Here is a 15,101-nt window from a genome sequence, read left to right as displayed (position 1 = left end):
AAATGCTGGATAGTTGCTGCACACCCTGGGACAACTTCTCCGCTGAGGGAGACTTGAAGGTCATCCAAGCAGGGATGCACATGGATAACCCAGGATCTGAGGCTTAATACAAGGGAAACCATCACCTTTGTGAATACCCTTGAGGCTGAATACCCTTGAGGCCGTACGGGTAGGGCGGGATATAAATCCCAAAATAAATAAATAAAATAAACTGAAGCGAAAGGGAAGTACTTCTGTGTGGGGAAAAAATGGGGACATGTAGGTAGGCCTCTCTGAAGTCTATGGATGTCATAAAGCCCCCTGCTGTAATCACATCCATGATTTACTTCAACGTCTCCATTTTGTTTTGTATACAATGAATTTGCTGGAACAAGGAGACTGTAAGAAGTGTTCATGTGCGGGGGGGGGGGAGGCAAGCTTGATTGCATAACCTTGCCTGATTGTGTGTTGCACCCAGGCTTTGGACACTGGTGCAGTCCATTTCTGCCAGAAGAGTTGAAGTCTGCCCCCGACTGGTGGAGGCCTGGTGTCAGGAGCGCTGTAGGCGAGGTTCGCTGCCTCCATTGGCTGAGTTTTGGCCCTGGGTGGCTGAGAGTTGGACCTGAAGGATTTGGCTTGGACCATGGTCTGTACAGAATCCAAGAAGAATCCTGAAGCTGCAAAAGGACTGGAAGTAAAACCCCTTCTGATGACTATCCTCTTTCTTCGAGAAAAAGGACATAGCCTTCTTTTTTGAGAGGCAGTTTGATGTAGCACTTAAGAGTGTGGACTCTAATCTGGGAGAACCAGGTTTGATTCCCCATGCCTCCACATGCACCTGCTGGGTGACCTTGGGCAAGCCACAGTTCTCTCAGAGTTGTTCTCTCAAGAGCAGTTCTCTTGTTCTCTCAGCCCCACCTACCTCACAAGGTGTCTGTTGTGGAGAGGGGAAGGGAAAAGAGATTGTAAGCCACTCTGAGACTCTGAGTGAAGAGCAGGGTATAAATCCAAACTCTTATTCTTCTTTATCCCTGGTCTATTATCCAGGGTATCACCAAACAGTGTACCCCCTAGGAAAGGCCATGAGGCTACATTAACATTGGAAGTAGCATCCACAGTCCAATTCTTCAGTCATGACTTCCTCCTTGCCACCACAGCCTTCAAGGAACATTTCATAGAATCAAAACTGGCATTAGCCATGAAGGCTGCAGCACTCTCTGGTTTAGCGATGTAGCCAGTGAGCTTCCTTGATAAATTGGGAGTCTCCTTCAGGAATTGTGAAGCCACATGATAGAGGCTCTAGCCATGAGGGAGGTGGCAGCTGAAGCTCTAATGGCATAGGCTATCACTTCATGAGCTCTGTGTAAGGGTCCCTCACTTTTTTAGTCCATTCCTTGGACTAAAGGACTAAAGTAAATGGAAAGGTAGAATGCAAGGTTTGAGGCATACTGAACACCTCTGTGGCCCCATCCTCATCGTCTTCATTGGGTTCTGGATCCCCTTGGGGGGAAGTTGCAGAATCTTTATGGTTAGAGTACAGTAATGGTGGCAACTCTTCACGAGAAAACAGTCTGTGAGCCTGAGGAGCCTGCTGAGGAGGGTCTTCAACTGATAGTTCCCCTTCCACTCAGTCTGAGTCAGACTCCCACTGTTCTGAATCAAGGTTATAAATCACCTTCCTCAGATTGGGAGGACATTGGGGACGAAGCCCAGAAGGAGGGCGGGCAGCTTTTTAATGCCGTTTTAGTAGGCCAAGAGGATTTTATGGTGATCCAAGTCTGGCCCATAAGAAATTCCCTGGCTTCCTGGGTAGTCTAGCTGATGGGGTGGGAGGACACACAAAGAGCCATGTGTCTTTCTGCCCTGAGACTGCTCTCTTTTGTTGTTGCTATTCAGTCGCACAGTCGAGTCCGACTCTTCGCGACCCCATGGACCACATCATGCCAGGCCCTCCTGTCTTCCGTCGTGCTCTGGATTTGCTTAATTTCATGTTCATTGCATCAATAACACTGTCTAACCATCTCATCCTTTGCTGTCCCCTTCTTCTTTTTCCTTCAATCTTTCCCAGCATCAGGGTCTTCTCCAGTGAGTGCTCCCTTCTCATTTGGTGGCCAAAGTATTTGAGCTTCAGCATCTGGCCTTCCAGGGAACAGTCAGGGTTGATTTCTTTTAGGATTCACTGATTTGATCTCCTTGCAGTCCAAGGGACTCTCAAGAGTCTTCTCCTGCACCATAATTCAAAGGCATCTATTCTTCGGCACTCAGCCTTTCTTATAGTCCAACTCTCGCAGCCATACATTACTACTGGGAATACCATTGCTTTGACCATATGAAGTTTTGTTGGCAGGGTGATGTCTCTATGTTTTATTATGCTGTCTAGGTTTGCCATCGCTTTCCTCCCAAGGAGCAGGCGTCTTTTAATTTCATGGCTGCAGTCACTGTCTGCAGTGATCTTGGATCCCAGAAACGTGAAGTCTGTCACTGCTTCCACGACTTCCCCTTCTATTTGCCAAGGAGTGATGGGCCAGATGCCATGATTTTAGTTTCACCCTCAGTAAGAGGCCCTTTAGGTCCTCTTCACTTTCTGCCATTAGAGTGGCATCGTCTGCATATCTGAGGTTGGCTCACTTCTGACCATCTCATTATTGGATGAGTTGGCCAGTCACTCCTGAAAGAAGTTGTTGGTCATCCATTCCTGAAAATCCACTGAGGCAACAAAGGCATCTCCATCTCCTCCTGAGGGGCCCAAGGAAGCAGGATTGACCTGCTCACTCACCACCTCTTGATCAGTTTCTGTTTGTGCTGCAGGGGAAGCAGTTAATGCAGGCCCCTGAGGGCTGAAGGGTACAGGGAAGCAGGACTGACCTGCACACTCACCTCCTCTTGATCAGTTTGTGCTTGTGCTGCAGGGGAAGTGGCAGCCAATGCAGGCCGCTGACTGCTGAGAGGCCCGGGGAAGCAAGGGAACCCTCAGGGCTTAACAGAGATATCAGGTTTTTAACTCACTACACACACTAAGTCACTCAGTTCTCACTTATAAACAGAATCAAACTTTGTTGGTCTTAATGGTACCACTGAACTCAAATTTAGTTCGGCTTCAGACCAACATGGCTACCCCACCTGAATCTAACCTCTTGATCAGTTTGTGTTTGTGCTGTAGGGGAAGTTGCAGCTAATGCAGGCTGCTGGCAGCTGCTGCAAGAAGGCACAGGTTTTTTGGTGCCAAGAACCTCCTTGCAGTCAGCTAAACTGCTTTGTTTCCGCTTGACAGTTTTTTGTTTGCTCTCTTGTTTCCTTGCGAGTGGCAAGTGTACACCTCCACTTTTGCTCCTGCAAATCTCTGTTGTCCAGCATGGTGATGACCTCTAAGGCACCTGCTAATGTACCTGCTGTTTCAAATTCAGGTTACTGAGATGCAAACAACATAGGGGGTTATTAGTGGTGACTAGTCACTCCCAGCAAAACAGAGGTTAAGGTGGGAGGACAAACAAGGAGGGTTTTCCCCCTTCTCTCCCCCAACGAAGGCAATTGAGAAGAACTCAAGGACAGGCACATGAGGAAAGAAAAGATGACATAAACAGGAAGTCTGCAGCAGAAAAGATGCCAAAAGGCAACTGGAGCTCCTCTGAGTCTTGCACATGCAAAGGAGGCAAGAAAAGAACTGGAGAATGAAGTACTCCTCTCCCCAGGGGCAGGAAGAAAATAACCTAATATGCTGCCTCCAGGGATTGTGGGAGAAAGAGTACCCAAATATCAAGATGTCTTCTCCTGAAATGAGAAGATGGTCTCCCCTAAAACCAGCTATTAGAACCTAATAGCCATACAGACTGTTCTCCATATATTAAGCTCAAAACTAAGTTCTTACTGATATGGTTCACAGCTTTATTCATAACACTGACTGTTCCATCAGAGCACATTTTATATTTTTGTCTCTCTTTGTTGGTACTTATCTCATCAACATGGTATACCCAGTATACCTGAACTTCTATTTATCAGAATTTTTGTCTTCTACATGCAACTCACGACACATATCAAATAACTTCTGCCTATCCTCAAACTGTTGTATATATTTGTTTTACAATATGTTCTGTCCTTACTTCTTACATTCTACCATAAATTACTGTTAATATTTTTCTTCCATTACATTTTATACTGCTCTTCCTCTGAAGATGCCCTCCCTCACTTCCCCTTTTGGTCTTCTCAACAAGACTGTGAGACAGATTAGGCTGGGAGAGACAAACTCAGGGCCACCTCATGAGTATCATCTATGTATGGATTTGGACTGGGGTCCTCCATTCCTAGTCTGACAGTAACCACTATGCCAGACTGGTTCTGCTAACAGGGAAGAGCATAATTCCAATGGACCTAAGTGGTTAAAATTCAAATTTAACTATGCTTCCAATTCTCAGTTTTACCCAAGTGCAACCAACAGAAACTTAACCCCTTACAGTGATACTTACTGTGTTAAATCCTGTCCACATTCTGCACATAATCCTTTCATAACAACAGGATGGCTGCATCCTTCCAACCTCAACAGAGTGCCTCTGAAAATAGAATTAATGGCTGCTTTATGACAACATTAAGTATAATACATAAAAATGCATGCCACTGACATAGCATGGACAAGCTACAACATACCCACATCTCCAACTACTACATAGTTTGGATCCTGCCAACTTTTGCACTCTCTCACTTAATTCTGCTCCTTACTATAGCCTCAACTAAAACCTAACACCCACAAAGATGTTCTCAGCATCAAGCTCAGAACTCAGTCTAATATGAATTTTGTCCGTGCAGGTCCACCACCCCCTATAGAGGAAAGCCTGAACACCAGGTTGTGACATCATCAAAGGTAGTCATAACAGTCCCTGAACTCTGCAGTTGTCAGCTACTTTCACAAGTGTTTTAACTTGCAGTTTCTTGTGTACTCAACAAGATATTCTCTTGAACCTTTCACTGCAGTATTCCAGATTCTTCACACTAGCTTACAGCGTTTCCCTTGCATATTTGAGTGTATGCTTCGTATAATTTACAAGCATATAATAGGGGAAAGTGGTGGATGTCTGTTGTATGATGGTATTGTGGGTAGGTTAGATTCTGCTCCCTTCTCCAAGCAGGGAACAGAGTATTGTCAAATAATACTAAGAGTTTAATAACTTTTGATTTTCAGTATTACTTTTTATCTACCATTGACACAGCATGAGATCTTAATATGTACAAACTCATACTTAGGTAAGACGTTTTCACATACAGTAAACTTCAATTATAATCTCCAGTTACCAAAAAAGCAGCATTCTCTCTCAGGTTAACCTGAGAGAGAATGCTGCTTTTTTATATGTGTGTGTGTGTATGTGTGTGTGTGTGTGTGTGTGTGTGTGATATACAGTATATAAATTACTTACAAAATGTACAGCATGCATACACATGTTGTAAATAAATGTATAAAACAGAAAACTGCTCCCCCCCCCAGCCTCCACAAACGTTCAAGTGAACCAACAAATGGGGGGGAGACCCTGATGTTTGCAGCATCTCTCTTTTGCAAAGATTGGGGGAGGGGGGAAGGGAGGGGAAAGGGAAGTGTTGGGGAATCGACCCACCTCTTTCTTCCGTGAAATTAAAGACGGCCACTGTGTAAAAAAAAAACAAAAACTAAACAACCCCCAACAACCCCAGAAAGCCCTTGGTTGCTCAGGAAGCAGGGGAAACATTCCCGCTCGCTTGGCTCCATCCCATCCCATCCCACTCCAGTCAGATTAACTTTTCCCCCTCCCTCCAATCTCTTCCTTCCGAGAAAATAAAGACGGCCACTGTGAAAACAAACAAACAAACCCCAAAACCAACTCCAGAAAGCCTCCCTCGTTTTTGCAACGAGAAAACCAGCCCGGGAGAAAGAGACCAACGTCGTCTTCTCCTGCTCGAGTCAGCCACACAGGGAATGTTATGCCTACCCAGGTTGCCATTACAGTGACGTCACGACCTGGTGTTCAGGCTATCCTCTATAGGGGGTGGTGGCAGGTCCCATGTTTCCCTTTTGGTGGTCAAAGTGGACCCACTCCTCCCTTCTTCACTACAGAAAATCCTACCTGGATCCTACCCTATATTCTTTATTGTATTGTAGTATTGGCATTGGATACTAGGGCGTTCCTGGCAGGTGCTACCAGAAGCCAATCGTCTATGTATCGGTAGATGGAGATACCCCTGAGACAGAGGAAGGCTGCAACCACAATCATAGTTTTTGTGAAGACTCTTGGGGCGCTGGATAGGCCGAATGGAAGGGCCGTATATTGATAGTGCTGTTGACCAATCGCAAAGCATAGGTATTGGCGGTGGAAGGGATGGATAGTGGTGTGGAAATACGTGTCTTGGAGGTCGAGGGTGGCCATCCAGACGTGTCTCCGAACCAATGGTATGATCTGTTGTAGGGAGACCATGAGGAAGTGGTGGTAGGATTCAGTTCCCTGAGGTCTAAGATGGGTCGAATGCCTTCGTCTCTCTTCGGGACTGTGAAGTACCAGGAATAAAACCCCGTCCCTTGGAGGTGTGTTGGTACCTGTTCGATGGCTCCCTTTTGCAGAAGGACTGACACCTCCTTGAGAAGAGGTGGGGAAGGGGGCGTGGATACGACGACCGGAGTATTGGGGTTCTGTTCGAACTGAATCTTGTAGCCCTGGGACAAGATGGACAGCACCCACTCGTCTGAGGTGATGTGACGCCAATTTTGAAGGAAGGGTGACAGACGGGTTTGAGCTGACTCGATCACTGGGAAGTCAAAAACCCTGCTTGGAGGGTTTGGACTGTTTGGTGCGGGAAGCTTGTTGCCCGGAGCCGAGTTTTGGCTCCTGGAAGGCAGGTTTTTGGCCTCCCGAGGACGTTCTTGGTCTCCACCGTGTGTCTGGAGACTGATGAGTTGGAGTATGTCTCTGCCAGGAACTCGAACAGGTGCGAGGACGATATTGTTGCCTTGCAGAGGACATACTGTTAGATATACTGAAATTGCTCTGAGGGAGAACTTTAGTTTCTCAGTCAGGAGAGCTACAGAACAGCCTTATACAAAGGATACTGAGGAAGGATTTGGCAGAAGGTCTGGGTAGTTTGAGAGAACTCCCATACAAGCCAAATAATAAAAGGAGTTATTGCTTCTTAGGGACAAGGAGAATAACTGTCTGCCAGTGAAAGGGGTTGGGAACAGAACCCTGGTTTGTGATAAGCTTAGACACCGCAGAAAACCTGTAATATCTGAAGAAATCTAGAAACATCAACAAGAACTGTGTTGTGCTGAAATATACTAAACAAAGTACCTCTCAAAGAAAGAAATAGAAAGCCTTGAAACAAAACTACAAATACACTTTCTTGAATGCTCTAAGAATTCAACTCAGTATATATTAGTTTTTTACCTCAGCGATCTCAAAACCTTGACTATTCCATTTATACACATATTCCTTGCCTGTTTAATAAAAGCTTTATTCTGTTTTTGTAACTTAATTTGCCTCAAGTGCCATTTCTCAAGGGTTTTTAAAAACTGGACAGCTCCTGTATTTTCAGTAGAGTTCCTGAGCTGAGAAAAAAGCCTAAACTAAATATCTAAACACAGGGTGGTCAAGTCTTCTATGACAAAGAATATATACATGCTACGGTATGACAACTCAGTCTCTGAGGGGAACTGAAGATTTGGCAGGAAAAATCTGCCAGACAGTTGGGGAGATACAGGGGTGCATCATAGTAACCTATCACTAAATTCAGCTGCTGTACTAGAAGACTGGAGAGCAGCTGATATGAGACCAATTTTTAAAAAGGAATCCAGAAGGGAACCAGGAAATTACAGGCCAGTTAGCCTAACATCTGTCCCAGGATAATTAATAGAAACTGTCATAAAAGACAGAATTGCTAGGTACATAGAGGGACAAAGCATGCTGAGGGAAAATCAGCATGGCTTCTGCAAATGGAAATCCAGCTTCACCAACCTTTTGGAGTTCTCTGAGAAAGTGAAAAAGCATGTAGACAACAGTGACCCGGTAGATATTATATTCTTGGACTTTCAAAGGGCTTTTGACAAGGTACCTTATCAAAGGTTCCTAAATAACTCAGCAGTCATGGGATAAGAGAACAGGTTCTCTTATGGATTAAAAACTGGTTAAATGACAGGAAGCAAAGAGTAGGAATCAGTGGACAGTTCTCACAATGTAGGGAAGTAAGCAGTGGGGTCTCAAAAGGATCAATACTGGGGCCGGTACTAGGGGAGGGTAGTATAGTAGCCAAGTTTGCAGATGACACCAAATAATGGCTCACATGCGTTGTTGCTCAAAGACAGTGGATGGGTGGGAATCCACCAAAAACAGATCAAGGATATAACCTCGCTCAATCTTAATTTTAATTTTAAACCCGAAATCTTTTTACTAAACCGCTGGGATACCGACATAGATGTTAGAAATAAGGAAACAATTTCTTTGCTCCTTGCATCGGCACGCCTGACAATAGCGTCATGTTGGAAATCTCCATTGCCTCCATCGTTATCCGCTTGGCACGAAAAAGTGTGGGAACAATTTGTGATGACTAAAGTTACAGATAAAGTACATAGAGCACAAACCGCTCAGTCCTCCAATTCCAAATTTGAAACAATCTGGTTTCCAATATTCTCGTACACACGATATACTACCGGAAAACTCGTACTACCATAAATGGTTACTATTGTGAAGCATTAGTATAAAAGTTTGTTGGAAAAGACAATATTTGTTTTCCTTTCCCATTTAATTATGTAGATCTAAGGGTCCTAGGTATTGTACTATATTGTGGAAGATCTCTCCATGGAAATTTTAAGGCTCTCAACAATTCTGACTTAGTTTTCGAACGTTATGGAAATGCTCTTCTACGTTAATGTATTTTGGTTAATGACATTTGATTTGAAAAAATAAACAAAATTTTAAAAAAAGAAGAAGAAATCCCAGCTTCAAGTATAGGCTAATGGGGTCTGAACTTGCTGAGACTGAGAGGGAAAAAGATCTTGGGGTCATAGCAAATACCTCAATGAGACAGACAACCCTGTGTGCTGCAGCAGTAAAAAAAAAGGCAAACTCTATGTTAGGACTTATTAGGATGGACAAAAGAAAATACTACTTTACACAGAGAGTGATTAAAATGTGGAATTCGCTGCCAGAGGATGTAGTGATGGCCAAAGGAATAAACAACTTTAAAAGGTGATTAGATAGATTCATGGAGGATAAGTCTATCAATGACTACTAGCTATGGTGACTGAGGGGAGGCTCCACATTCAGAGGCACTAAGCCTCTGACTCCCAGAGCCAAGAGGCAACATCAGGGGAAGGCCTCAGCCTCTATCCCTGTTTGTAGGCTGTCCAGAGGAACTGTCTGGCCACAGTATGAGACAGGATGCAGGACTAGATGGACCACTGGTTTGATCCAGCAGGCCTCTTCTTATGTTCAAAACAGAGATCTGAAAATCCTGGCAACAGGCCCACAAGAATAGAGGCTTTCAGTATCGATACTCAGAGATGAAAAGGAAATCTCAAAACAATGGACAACTTACATACACCAAGAAAGAACAGCAAAATTCAGAAGCATTAGGTAATATGGCTCAGATTATTAACACGCTGTGCATCTTTCATGTCTGATTATCCTTTTTGTATATTTGTGTGCTTACTTATATTTCTATTTATAATTATATCTCATTGTGGATTACTATTTCATTCTTGTTAAAAGACACTGGTAGTTCAAATCAGTTACACTAATCCCAAGAAGAATCTGCTCGAAACATGTCCAATATGGGCATAATCATTTGGAAAGTTTTTTTGCACAAGCTAAAATGAATACTATACACCATACACTTCACTATCATGTTTTCCCACAGTTTCTGTTCATTTCAATAAGATCTGAGCAGAATTTTCCACCAGATTGTGGCCAATGCAGACACCGATTTTCAATCAAGGAACTGCTAGTTTCTCAAATTGGGAAAGAACTGCAATAAGAGATAATTACTTGCTGCCCTAAAGATCAAGGAAATGACATCCTGTTTGGAGAAAAAAAGCCTCTTTGAAGTGCTAGCTAGGAAGTCATTTCAGTTTCACCTCACAGAAATACAATTTCTGTTCTAAATTGGGAAATAAAAATGTAGACAGAGCACTATTTAACATGCCCATTAAACACACAGGATGGCTGCCCTACTTACTGAACTAGACTAGTTTATGGAACGTGCACACATGACCGCAACCCAGAATTCCGAGAAAATGAACAGAAGTTAATAATGGCTCACATGCGTTGTTGCTCAAAGACAGTGGATGGGTGGGAATCCACCAAAAACACTGAACTCATCAGAGAGAGAGAGCCAGTTCACTGATAGGGGTTCTACATGCAGGTGGGGATTCACAGACAGGCAAGAGATGTTCCATGTGCCCAGCCCCTCAATGACCCAGCTGAACATGGAATAAGAGAATTTGAAGAATGGCTCCTCCACATGCATGAAATAGCATAGCTTTCGACTCCACAGAAGCAACATGGTATCCAAGCAGACCACTACCTACCATTTCTGTCAATCACAAAACACTATACATTTCAGAATCTGGTTATACACCACAGTCTACATCTCACAGAAGTTTCTTTCTCTCTCTTTTTCTTTTTGTACAGAAGGAATCAAATTACACAACTTTTGTTAAGGCCATCTCTGCAGATGGGTCTAAGTGATATTCTAATTGCACTATATTAATAAACCTGGTGCACAGATTTAATCTCAAATTAGTCAAAATAAAATGACATTTCATTCTCTTTATCTTATAATCATCTTCATTATTACGATCATTCCAATCCCAAAGAAGGGCAATGCCAAGGAATGTTAAAATTATCACACAATTGCACTCATATCACACGCTAGCGAGGTCATGCTCAAGATCCTACAAGCTAGGCTTCAACAGTACATGGATAGAGAACTGCAAGAAGTACAAGCTGGGTTTCGAAGAGGTAGAGGAACTAGAGATCAAATTGCCAACATTCGCTGGATTATGGAGAAAGCAAGAGAGTACCAGAAAAACATCTACTTCTGCTTCATTGACTATGCTAAAGCTTTTGACGGTGTGGATCACAACAAACTATGGCAGGTCCTTAAAGAGATGGGAGTACCAGACCACCTCACATGTCTCTTGAGAAACCTGTATAAGGGCCAAGAAGCGACAGTTAGAACCGGATATGGAACAACTGATTGGTTTAGCATAGGAAAAGGAGTACGACAAGGATGTATATTGTCACCTTGCTTATTTAATATATATGCAGAGTACATCATGCGAAATGCTGGCCTAGATGAATCACAAGCGGGAATTAAGATTGCAGGGGAAAAGATCAACAACCTCAGATATGCATACGATAGCACTCTAATGGCAGAAAGTGAATAGGACCTAAAGAGCCTCTTGCTCAGTGTAAAAGAGGAGAGCGCAAAAGGGGTCTTGAAGCTCAACATCAAAAAAACTAAGATCATGGCATCCGGCCCCATCACTCCTTGGCAAATAGAAGGGGAAGTCGTGGAAGTAGTGACAGACTTCACGTTCCTGGGATCCCAGATCACCACAGACTGTGACTGCAGCCATGAAATTAAAAGACGCCTGCTCCTTGGGAGGAAAGCGATGGCGAACCTAAACAGCATGATAAAAAGTAGAGACATCACCCTGCCAACAAAAGTCCGCATGGTCAAAGCAATGGTATTCCCAGTAGTCATGTATGGCTGCGAGAGTTGGACTATAAGGAAGGCCGAGCGCCGAAGAATAGATTCTTTTGAACTATGGTGCTGGAGAAGACTCTTGAGAGTCCCTTGGACTGTAAGAAGATCAAATCAGTCAATCCTAAAAGAAATCAACCCTGACTGTTCCCTGGAAGGCCAGATAATGAAACTGAAGCTCAAATACTTTGGCCACCAAATGAGAAGGGAGCACTCACTGGAGAAGACCCTGATGCTGGGAAAGATTGAAGGTCAAAGAAGACGGGGACGGCAAAGGATGAGATGGTTAGACAGTGTCATAGATGCAACGAACATGAAATTGAGCAAACTTCAGAGGATGGTGGAAGACAGGAAGGCCTGGCGGGAACTGGTCCATGGGGGTCGCAAAGAGTCAGACTCGACTGTGCGACTGAACAACAAAATCTTATTTGCTTTGGCACTCTATAAAGCAAAACATGTGATTTCTGCCAACACACATTACAGTATTTTTGCTGGTAAGGCAGAAAACTGTTCTGAATTGATGTACTGACTAGAGATGTGTAGGACAGGGGGGGAAATCAGGGGAAAATAAGAAGTACATTTTTACTGAAGACTTTAAAAAAATCTTTCCATCTGGAAAACTGGAAATTTTGGAGAGCACTTTAAAAAAACCTCAAAACATTTTCTCTTTTAAAATGAGTAAAAGTATTTTTTTTCAATTTTTCCAATAGAATAATTGGGAAACTTGAAGGAGCATTGAGAAAAAAACAGTTATCCTATGGACATATACAACGGCTTCAAGAACTTTTTAATTTAAATATATTTTTGAAACAATTCATATGGTATAATGCGTTTAAAATACATTAAAGAGTTCAGCATTTTCAGTTATTAGCTTAGTACCCAAACATGCTGTTAGATCTACCTATTGTGATGCTATGAAAATTTCTGTTTAAATAATACTCACTTTTGATTACTATAGAATTTGTTTTCTACCTTCAACTTTTATTTTTCCTACCTCTCAGATGTCAAAAATTAAAGGTTGCAGCAGTCAGCAACACTTTCTCAAGTAATGGGTATACTTACAATTTCTTATAGAAACAAAGTATTTATACTGCTAAATTCCATAAATATGCCAAATAAGTGATAAATGATGTATTTGATGTTGTTAAGCGAGTAAAAGAAATTTAGACTTGACAGGAAAGTAAGTGTTGCATATATTTCAGTTTCCCCCAACATTTCTGGGTTTTTTGCAAGACTTCCAAAATTAATGAAAATTTCACTGAAGTACCGACAAATTATTGTGTGACAGTTGGGGTGTCAGGGTATGGCTGCAGGAGAAATGATATGTCCATCTTGCTGAAGCAGAGCTGGCCTGGGCTGTTCAATGCCCAGATGGAAGACCTCATGGAGACCGTAACTAAACTACTTTGAGTTTCAACAAGACAAAAAGAAGCAGAGATGCAAATGCAAACAACAAATTAAATAACTCTTCTTGAGCATTTTGACAGAGTGACATTGTACAAACAATCCTAAGACTGTGACAGAGTCTACCATATTTAATTTCAAAATTTTTGCTGCTTCTTCCCATAACACAATCCATATCCACAACTGCAGCTATGCCTATTCAATAAAGTGAGGTTATCCAATACTGTGATACTTACTCCCTAAATACTATGCAACTTTATCAAAGGCTGGTTTAGCTTGCTGTTTCCGGCTTCAAGCCATTAGGATATGGTAGACTAAACTATAAATCTGATCACAAACAATTCAGTACTTCATACCACTGTTTATTACAGGGCTGTTCATACCTCATCGTTCCTTCTTCCACCAACATTGAGACTGTACATATTTGAGATAAAACATTATCTTTCTTGCTTATACGACTCTGCAGAATGTTATGGATAGTGATATTAAGGACTAATATTCTATACGCATAAGACTAATAGTGTGATTCATTAGCGAATGATACTTGTACCATAAGCAATGTTTTACTGCTGCTGAAAACTCATTAAATGATTACAGTTCTCTTCAAAAAGGTTTACTTAAAAACCTGTGGATTTTCAAAGTTATTCCCTGTCCTGTATCTACCTAAACCTTCTGGGATATCAAAGCAGTAAAGCTGACTGCAACCAGAGGAGACCTGACACATCTGTTTTCCAGAACCTATTGTGACACCACGAAGTATGAGCCAGTGATATTAAGGAAACTACAGCACAGAAGGATGGGTCACTGGAGTACAAGTGATTGTAAATATACTACTGACAGGCCTTCAATTAGTAGAATATAATTTAAAACATTTATTTCCCACTTTTCTTGTGTAATAATCAAAGTGCATTCACATACCTTCTGCAGCACTGGTCTAAGGCCAGATCTGCACAAACAACAGGACGAGGTGGTGGAATTCTGAAGCAGCAAAACAGGCTGCATCATTTTAGTCAGCAAGTGGTTAGAGTCACATTTTAACACTCCCTCATGTAAGAACTCCTTGCAAATAAAACCATGTAAAAGAAAAGAAAACTCCCTCCGCATGCTGTGCCGGCTTTCACACTTACAGGGAATTATTGAGAGGAAATTCTAAAAGATTAAATTGCTCACACACAGCCTAAAGAGAAGCTGCACATCCTAATGCCTCAACTCCATGCCATTGCTTTTGCACTTCATTCTGCTCCATGTGTACACCAGGCTTGCCTGCGCGACCCATTCAATAACAACGTCTGGTCCCTAATACGTGGAAGAAGAGAAAAACGCGGCGTAGGAATGTTATTCCAATGTGCCTAACAAAAAGAAGCCGCAAGACAAGAAAAATGCCTCAGGTATGAGGAGGTGTATATAACCATTTGCGCGACCATGTTATTTTTTTCCCCCTCTCGTGGCTAACTCCTCCCACTCCCTCCAAATGAGAGAAAAAGGAGTTTCAGAAGTTTTCAACGGGTCAAGAAGCTGGATTAAGAAGAGCCCGCACGGGCGGGCCGACGCTTGCTTGGGAAACCAGTAAGGAAGCAAGGCTCACATCTCCTCCTCCTCGGTCTTGTTTTCCTTACGCTACTTTGGCTTGCCTATATTTGGCGCCAGTCCCCGCCCGGCCCGGTTCGGTCGCGCCGAGGCTACAGGCACGCAAAGACCGACCCGCCTCGGACCACCCCCAGGCCGCGCCCGCCTCGCCGCCTACAACCGGGGAAGCAAAAGGAGGAGGAGCGGCTGGCTTCTGCTGTCACAACGACGCCGCAGCGCCAGAGGGCGGGGAAGGGAAGGGAGGGGAAGGGACGGGCTGCTCCTCGCGCGGTTCCCCGCTCGCCTCCTCAGCCGCCGGACTCTGGCGAGGAGAAGAGCGGGCGCAGGAGACGGCGGCTGATGCTGATGCTCCTCTACACCCCCGGGCGCCGCCACCCCCCCCATCCCCACCCTTGACGGCCAGTGGGGGTCACTTCGGC

General features: G+C 43.4%; 1 protein-coding gene across 1 annotated transcript in view; it reads right to left on the bottom strand.

Moving 5' to 3' along the window:
• The window catches only part of CTDP1 (CTD phosphatase subunit 1), a 129,919-nt gene extending 125,407 nt beyond the window's left edge, over window positions 1-4,512 (bottom strand). The window contains exon 1 of the mRNA XM_015412469.1: window positions 4,440-4,512. Coding sequence (XP_015267955.1) covers window positions 4,440-4,480 — 41 coding nt within the window. The 5' untranslated portion in view covers window positions 4,481-4,512. The remainder of the gene's footprint in view (window positions 1-4,439) is intronic.
• Between the last annotated feature and the right edge of the window lie 10,589 nt (window positions 4,513-15,101).

The sequence above is a fragment of the Gekko japonicus genome, unplaced genomic scaffold, assembly GCF_001447785.1.
Source record: "Gekko japonicus isolate JY-2015 unplaced genomic scaffold, Gekko_japonicus_V1.1 scaffold54, whole genome shotgun sequence".
Lineage (NCBI taxonomy): Eukaryota > Metazoa > Chordata > Lepidosauria > Squamata > Gekkonidae > Gekko > Gekko japonicus.
This window is presented reverse-complemented; position numbering and strand designations above follow the sequence as displayed.